Source organism: Neltuma alba, unplaced genomic scaffold, assembly GCF_004799145.2.
Source record: "Neltuma alba isolate B1F8T4 unplaced genomic scaffold, ASM479914v2 tig00004533_pilon, whole genome shotgun sequence".
Lineage (NCBI taxonomy): Eukaryota > Viridiplantae > Streptophyta > Magnoliopsida > Fabales > Fabaceae > Neltuma > Neltuma alba.
Genome location: NW_021633752.1, coordinates 36,309 through 45,947, shown reverse-complemented (window position 1 = coordinate 45,947; position 9,639 = coordinate 36,309). Strand labels below are relative to the sequence as shown.

Here is a 9,639-nt window from a genome sequence, read left to right as displayed (position 1 = left end):
GTAGCATTAATTATCCCACATGAACATTTAAATTTAGAATTTCACATATCATATTACCATAATGATTTCAAAATAAATATCCTACCTCCTAAAACTTGGAGAGGATTATTAAACAATGGTGATATATAAATTCCGTAATCGTCATTCAGGAGGGGATTTTGAAATTAAAATGGCACAATAGTGCTATTGGTGGTTTTGCAACCATGCCTTTTGACCCTAGTCCTTCGCAACTGTTTAGCCGTCAATGTACTTGTATAAATCTCTGATAGATCTCATAAGAGTAATACTGGACTGCTTACCACCAATTATCACAGAATTCCCAAAAACCAGTCTGATTTCTCATCTCAAATTCAGTGGTGGATCTAGGAACCATGATGAGTGGGAGCACATTATTTTATAAAAATTTTCATTTAAAAACAATTTATAACTTTATGTATATCATTAAAATAACATATTTTCATTTGAACTTTTCAATTATAACAATAAAATTAACCGACTAATAACATTATGATTTTTCCTTCTTAATTTAAATGGGGTAATCTTCCAATATTAATAGTTTCACCACGTAAATACTCATGAGAGATAGTTCCGTAACAACTTATGTAATACATAACAATGATCCATTGAAAAAATATCTAATGAATTGTCACAAACCATTATAACATCTTAATGAAATGCTAAGAATCACCTTAGAGGAAAACCAGTTTATCTGAGGGGAGATCAAATCATCCCACAAGTGTTGTTCAGATATTAGGGATCAATTATATACAAGGATGGTAAAATTGATGGAGACATTTCAAATAGAATACAAGTTGGATGGTTCAAGATAAGAACGGCTACTGGAATGAAATGTGACAAGAAGGTACCTAATAAGCTTAAAAGGAAGTGTTATCGAATAGCTATAAAAACAGCAATGTTATATGGTAATGAATGTTGGACTCTCTTATCTAAGAATACATAAAATATATTATTTATAAAGCTACAAACACTATTTAATTCACAAACATGTAAAAAATTTATAGTGCCTTGAAATACAACGGTTTCAAAGGCCCAACTAAAAATATAATATCAACATTTTAAATTAGATTACTATATTATTAAAAGAATAGTCAAAAAAAGCATCACATGTGTGCCCATATCAAAGATATAATCATATAATGACAATCAGAAAAACAATATTAAACAATGGGGTAGCAAAAGAAAAGGAACACCACTAAACTAAATTTAACTGAAATTTTAAGGTAACAAAAAAGAGAAAAATGTTATTTGCACCCCAAAAAAAAAAAGACAGAGAGAAAATATCATGAAGAAAAAGGAAAGAAAAAAAGAAGACAAAATTACGCTTGTAAATTTTTTATAACTTGGAAGTTAAAAATGTTAAATACAAATTTTCATGTGTGAATTCAATAAAATCAGGGACCCAAAAATTCAATGAATTTAGTGGATTCAAAATTATATAATACATGGGCAAGTAAAAAATATATACATATATTACCATAAATATACTACCATAAAAAGTGTTGGCAAAAAAAAAAAAAAAGTACTTCCTCAGTTCCTCTGGCACGGTTGATCATTTTCATAAATTAGACTTTGCACATGTTTGAAAATTTAATTCATTTTTTCCCTTTTTACACCCCACTGTATTAATTATCACATGTTGGCCAATTTATTCTCTACCGGTAGACTCTCTCTCATCTCTTTTTTTACTAATTCTCTCTCTCTCCTCTCTCTCCCCCTCCTTAAATAAAGGTATATTTGGGCCAAAAATACATTCCCTACACGCCTATTGCTTTTAGCTAATTTTATTCAACTTTTTAATTTTTCTTCTAGGAGGGGGGTGGGAGCTCCACCAGTGCATCAATTCATGATCCAGTATTTTGATGTAATCTACAGAATTTCAATGCATACATATATTCATACTATAATACAAACAATAGTATATAGATCCTACTCCGGGTCCTACTTATAAATCACTTCCAACATATCTCAGACAGACCCCAAAAAAGAAAAAAACCTTCAACTTCATTAACTCTCTTTATAATTAACAACTTTTCAACTTCATCTCTGTTTTATATACATTATACCCCTTGATAACAAAGTCCACATAATAATAAGTGACAGGTAAAATTGTAACATGAAAAAGTTTCTCTCTTTCCTAGAAATAGGACAAAAAAATTTCTTCTCTTTGTCCTATAAATAGGACTAAAGGAGTAGGTGAGGATGATAATGATTATAAATCACCAGGGCTTATTAGTAAAATTGACTCTCGAAGGATGACCAATTGATAGAGACCAAGATAGTAAGGGATGGCTAGATCTCATATTAAATAGCATGGGATGTTCTGCATTGTACCCAAGCAGATTGGTTTTTCCACCTCAATAGCTAGTTCTTGGGAGGGTTCCCTATCCATTGGGAGCCCATTAGACCGAACAGAATATTTTCCCATATATGCTATTATGTTTTAAAGGGAAAGTGTATAATATCCTTTAGGAAGTAATTTGGACATCCGTAATTGAAAAAACAGACCTTCTGCATTATGTAAAAATGAGACAACTCTAATGCATAAGCATACAATTAACTAAACTAGAATTGACCAGTCAACAAGTATGTATGACTGCATGCACCTAGTGGCTCTAGCAAAACATGAAGTGGGCAATAACTTTTCAACTGCTTGACAAAAAAAGACAATAGTAGTCAAGGATTTAAAAAATACAATTACCTACGTATGAGTTAAGAGTTAAGATAATATTCTTAAAACAAATAAGGTGAATCAAGATAATAAATGCTGACAAAATAAATCATGATAATAAATCCCTCAACCAAGTGAAACATGTTGAATATCTACAAGGAAGTAACCCCAAAAGACACCATGGACAGATGAGCTTAATGCTGAAGAAAATCCATGAGAAAAGATATTTGAAGTTTTGAACATCATGACTTGTGGCTTGTTATTTAATAATCTAGACTCTAGATATCTTTTCAAACGCAACAACTCTAGTATTGATTATGTTGCGACGATCAATACTACCGAACCTCAATGTTTTAAAATGTAACACATTATTAATTAATAGCAATAAACATGCTTCAGATATTATGAGACACTTTGTAATCAATAAGTATGAGGTCACAAGTACACAGATATATGGTTGATACTTACAGCTTTAGGGCATGTATTATTATACTTCCACCAGACCCACCACCCCCATCAGACCCTCCATCTCCACCTGCTGCAGTAACAGAGCCATTTATAAACAAAGTGTCATTCACTAGAAGCTTAATACGCCCCCCACCATTCCCTCCGAGTTTTTTCAGAGCAGATTTTCCGCCACCCTTACTGCCATAACACCATGGTTCAGACAAAGTAGACCAAGCATAAACATCACCACCCCAGTTTGTGGTATTATCTTTTATACAGGATGCACCACGCCCACCATGCCCTCCCCCAGCCCCATCATAGCCATAAGGAGTGCCGCTAGTTTGGGAAGGTGGTGCCCCACCCAAAGATGATGTGTTAATAGATGAACCATACTCCATAGACATATTGGCTGCTGATAAAACCACAGAACCAGCAACAATAGATGCATACTGACCAAGTTTAATGTTACCAGACATATTGAATATTATTGTGCATCCTTCCACCGGACATGATATAGAAGCATGAGGGAGTATCTCCAGGTTTCCAACTCCATATATGTGAATATCGGAATCCAAATGAAAAGTTGAACTTAGTAAACATGTAGTATTAAATGATCCTACACCTTCCAAGTCCTCACAAGATACTGACTCATTCAATGGAAATGACGCAGATGATATTTGAACAGATACAGAGTGATGGAATGGAGAAAAATCGCTTACAAGGGACCCAGATTGACCTAGCTGGTCTTCTGAGCCAGTACTCCTATTCCTATGCTGTCCCAAAATGAAAGATGTATGAAGATATCCAAATACAATGCAGCACCAAAGGTACCTATGCATTACCACAGAGTGCATCACCAACTATAGCAACTATGTATCAGGAGATATCCAAATGAAGTAATGTTTCAATCAGCTAAGTAGTTGGTGCAGACATTTATCCTGCAAGGTTTGTTTATGAATTCCACCAGCACAAAGATTTAATCAGTTGCCAAGGCTGCAAATTTTGCACATATTCTGCGACCAAAGGAAACATCAGAGTAGAGGAGTGAGAGAATAAATCGGTTGTTAACCTGTACTCATAAGATTATACAAGGTGTCATGCAGAAAGAACAACTACAGTGTGAAGTAGAAGCTTGTAAAAGCAAGGATTTACAAATATCCACCAAGGAAACTACATAAATAGCCTTCAGGATTTAACTTAAAAACCATCCAGCAGCCAAAAAAGAATTCCATCCATAATAGGGACTAAACTAAATAAGCAATTTGAAAAACTAGGGATATCACCAAATTCAGCCTTGTGAAAGCATGATTGTCAATTGCATTCTTTATCATGAGTTAGAAATTCCTATTCTGCAAGTTCTCCTAAATTAGGCCATCATAGGTCTAATAATACAAATCAATGCAGCTAGTCATGATAATCCCTCATTGTACTATAGGCTAGATATTCAATTTTACAAGAATAACCACAGAATATACATGATATATGATTTTTTCTTTTAAAAAAAAAAGGTTTTGACTAAACAGGTGCTAGATAATAAAATATTTAAGAGTGAAATTAAACCGCATGAGAGTCATGAGTCTTAGCCTTGGCAACTGGCAACATATATAGACATTGCCTCACTTCTCTTTTACCATGATCACTTATCCACAGCATAGCTGGAAAGCCAGCTCTGGCAACTATTCAAATATGAAATTATTCCTTCTATCAAAGGCAGTCGATTACGCGGAAGTTTCTAATGAAATTGGGCACGCAGAGGAGCAACTATGGGGAAGCTGGATTGAACGTTACTTCGGTTAATGCCCCAGCCATCATGCTTTGCTGATAGAAATTTTGTACATTAGCTGAAACAATTAGAAGGGCTTGAGCAGATATTATCAACGCACTTAATCCACATCCATGCATATACACTGTACCAGGTCCACAAATCTCCTTTAGTCATATTGCTTTCTTCTTTCCCTCATCGTTTCCATTAATTATGCATAATTAGAGGCTTGCGCGCTCTTGCTGAGTGATGTAATGCGACAACAGTGAAATTCCAATTCATAGACCACGCTGTGCCTAGCTTAATCCAGAATCCATTGACAGAGAATGTAAAAAAGAAAACCAAAGAACATTATCGAAAAATCATTGAAGCAATGTGCAGAGTTCAAGTGTGATCGCAGCATAAGATCGATCAATCAAATCATCCAACTAAAAAAGTTCCGCCAGCCAAATCAACAGCCATAAATAGCTCTAAGCATGACAATAAAACGCAATAAACAAAATCTCGGACGCCTTACATGCAATACTTGTACTGGTACAGTCAGAATTCCACTAAGCAGAAGGACTGAACTGACCGTTAAAAGAAAGGAGGAGATAGTGAAAATTCCACTGAATCTTTGCGGGAAGCTTCCCTTTTTTCCCTCTCTGATATTGTAGTGGCTCCTGGTCTAAGTCAGAGTCAGAGGAAATGGCGACCGCTTTCCCATTTGTTTTTGTTTTTTGTTTTTAATTTGTCCTTCTTTTTTCACTTTTCCTTTTCGTTTGGAATTACACAGAAAGCTCAGAAACAGCAAAAGGAGGAGAAAAGGAAAAGTCACTACGAGTCGAAGCTACGTTTTGCGCAGCTGGATTTTGATACATATTCACGCGAGTTTTTCCGCATTATTGGGTATCATTATATATTTGCCCTCCATCTTTGTCGAAATATCGTGACTGCCATTCATTTTTGACTTTCCTTTTTCTCTCAAAGAAAAGAGAAAACAATTGGCTGCCAGCCAGATATGTCATTTAGCCATCTGATCCCTTTTATAGAGTAGCGGAAGAAAAAATTTCTTAATTCTTTTTATGATTCATTTTATTAAATTTTTACCATAAACATACTATTTTGTTCTTTATTTATTATAGTATAGATAGTAATTTTTTAAAAATATGTACATATTAAATAAATATAAAATTGAAGAATTGTTATATTTTAACAAAAAATAAATGTATTTTAAAATTTTTTTAGTCCATGTGAAATTACTGAAAGTGCCTCACAAATATAACCAAAAACTACCAAATAAGAAAGAACAAAATTTTTTTTTTTAAATGTCAGTAAAAAAATCATTTTAAACACAATAGTAATTTCTTAATTAGTACTACCTCCGTTTCTTAATATAAGAGCTAGTTGATTAATTTGAGTAGATTAAAAAATTAGTTATGTTAGTTATTTGTAATAACTAGGTATTATTTTTCCTAAAATATTCTTACTAATCAAATGTATTAGCTAAAATTATTATTATTATAAGAGCTATTTTGAAAAAAAATTGGATAAATATGAGAGATAAAATAGATTAAAATTTTATATCTAGAATCAAAATAAAAATTAAATAAGATCTTATATTAAAAATCGGAAGAAGTATCACTGTGTGAATTTCAAAGGAAAATGACGGTATATAATATGACAATAAAGATAACACGTAACAAAAGAAAACAAAGGCACCCAAAATAAAGTTGAATACCAAGAAACGAGAAGTTTCGCTTTAATCATTTAGCAGAACAGGATAATAAATCATGTCTTTTCCGGGCGATTCAATAGCTATAAGCAAACGTTTGGCCAAAAAAAAAAAGCTATGAGCAAATGTTTGGCCCAAAAAGAAAAAAAGCTATAAGCAAACATTACTTGTTTTATCGGCATTTTTTTTTTGAAAAAATGATAATAAAATACCTTCTGAATTTTAAAACGATAAATAAGGCATTCGAATAAATAAAATGACAAAGAAGGCATCAAGTACTAATATGGGATTTTGATTTTGAATTTTACAAGACACATAGTGGGATTTACAGCTTTCATAGTGAGAATTATTACTTCTTCACTGGATTTTGCAACCTGTTTTGAAGGGCTGAGTCAAATTTTCTATAATTTTACAAACACATAGTGGGACTTACAACTTTCATAGTGAGATTTACTACTTGGTTTATGGGTTTTGCAACCTGTTTTGAGGGGTTGTGCAACTTTTCTGTAAAAAACAATACAATTCCATGTTGAATTTTACAAAACATACAGTGGGATTTACAACTTTTATAGTAAAAATTATTATTTTGTCAATGGGTTTAATAACATATTTTGAGGCCAAAAATCAAAATTCCATATTGGTACCTGATGTCTTATTTATCATTTTGTTTATTCGAATGCTTTATTTGTCGTTTTGAAATTCAGAAGGTATTTTATTATTATTTTTCCTTTTTTTTATAACAAGAGAAAGTAAGAAAATGTTCTATTGGCATTTGCTCAGCCGCAACCACCATAAGGACAGAGCTTGTGCTAAATACTCCTCCAATTCTAAATATAAAATTTATTTTGTAGTATAAATTACACTATAAGATGAGTCTTATATTTAGAATCGGAAAAAGTACTAATTACTACTCTCTCTAATTTTGTACATAAAATATAAATATAAATATAAATCATTGAATTAGCTTAAATATAATAAATATATTAAAATATATATTTTAAAAAATAACACTTATATATGGGGAGAGAGTAGTTGAGACTTGAGAGGAAATGAATAGAAGAAAAAATAATTAATATACGAAAAAAATAATTAATATAAGAGTGATTATGTAATCAATAGGACAATTAGTTCAAAAATTGGGGAAAACATTGGTTAAAATTTCAAGAGAGAATCTCAAAAAAAAAAAACTTTTGAATTTTAAAATTCTAAATCAGTCTTATTTACTACACTTTAATAATAATTGACAACATTTAAAAAGCAAATGACAACACATTTTTATAGTCATTTTTTATTTGAAAATTTAAAATTTTAGAAATATTCTTTTAGAATTTTCTCAAATTTCAAATATACTTTATAAATAAGGCTATGTTATACCTGTTCAAAAATGTTTTGTCGTACTTCCTCTATTACTCATTATAAGTTTCAAATAACTAATTTATGTATAATAAAAAATTACATAAAAGCAACAAATAAGTAGGAGTGAATATTCAGTTTTTCGGTTCAGTTATTGGTGATAACCTAAATAACCAAATAGAGTAAATTTTAAACACCAAACCAAAATCAATTAACTGAACTAACCGAAAACCGAATTAAACAAAATATTTTGGTTCAGTTAACTGATTAACAAAAATATATAAATATGAAAATTGATTTTAAATTTAAAATAATAATAAAACATAATTACAACAATTAATTAATAAATATTTTATCATTCAATGTGATTTATTAAATAATATTTATTATAATCATATTTATTGAATATAAATATATTTAAAGAGTTCACATAAACCCATATATATATATTTATTATTATAATACTTATTAAATATAAATATATAATATATATTTAGGTTTTTCAGTTATAACTGAAATTTCTTTTAATTAACCGAACCGAACTCCGAAACCGAATTCTTAAAAAAAAATAAAAACCAAATATGTAACAAAAAACCAAAATAACTGAACTGAAAAACTGAAATTGAATTCAATTCGGTTCAGTTTTCGGTTACAGTTCGGTTTTGCTCACCCCTATAAATAAGTAAAAAATATATATTTATTTTTAAATATATTATTATAATAAATTAGAAAAATAATGAAAAGAAATTTATAGAAAAATATAATGAAAGAGTTTGACAAATAAGATAAAATAAATGATAAATAATAAATAATTAAGAATAAAATTAAAAAGAACGTATCAAATGTTGAGATAAACCTAAATATTAAAATAAACTTAAATTAAAATTTATAAAATATACAGTATGTTTTTTTCAAAATTTTGAAGCTCGTGAGAGGACCTGAGGATTATTGATCAAAGGTTATTGGAAATGAGCAAAAGAGTAATTGCGCATTCATTAGAATTAAAAATGTAATTAAAGAGGCAAGTGGGAGCAAAAGCACAAGAGGAAGAAAGAGAATGGTGAGATCCATCCATCCAAGGGTCAAGGGTGGCGTGGCTGACAACAGAAAGGGACTATAAATGAGAGTATTGAAGAGAGAATGAATGGCATTTTAATTCCCAAACTTTTGTACAAAACCCCAACTAATTTTATTCCTATCGTTACTCCAATTTAATAGTGTTAATTTTCTTTTTCAGGTAGGGCCCACGCCAACTGCTCCAATGTGGGTCACTACGTGGGAAACCTACAATAAAAACGCCCTTCCGGGGGACGGAATATGAGGAAGCACGTGGACGTCACCTGACTTTTGCATTACGGGATCCAGCATCACCTAGAAGTCTTGATGGTGATATTAACTAACAGGGTATGCGTAAGTAAGTGTACAGCACTACATTGTTTAATATAAGTTACTTTTCCCATATTTTTATATATAAAAAAATATATTAAATCAACAATTTTTTTTAATTTTACAAATTATTTTTCACATCTCTTCTTCCTTTCTTTCATTTCGATGAAAATTACTTATCTAGTCCTATTTATAGAACAAAAAGAGAAGTTTTTTTATCCTATTTATAAGTCACTTATTAAATTTTCAGTGTGAATGTACTCTTCCGGTCCTTAATATATGACCTAA

General features: G+C 30.9%; 1 protein-coding gene across 1 annotated transcript; it reads right to left on the bottom strand.

Annotated features, from left to right (window-relative positions):
* Positions 1-3,153: 3,153 nt before the first annotated feature.
* LOC114745138 (uncharacterized PE-PGRS family protein PE_PGRS24-like) lies at positions 3,154-5,546 on the bottom strand. The gene is made up of 2 exons (XM_028933282.1): positions 5,416-5,546; positions 3,154-4,149 (listed from the first exon to the last, which is right to left on the bottom strand). The coding sequence occupies exon 2, from the start codon at positions 3,988-3,990 to the stop codon at positions 3,154-3,156; it is 837 nt and encodes a 278-aa protein (XP_028789115.1). The 5' UTR covers positions 3,991-4,149; positions 5,416-5,546.
* Positions 5,547-9,639: the final 4,093 nt, after the last annotated feature.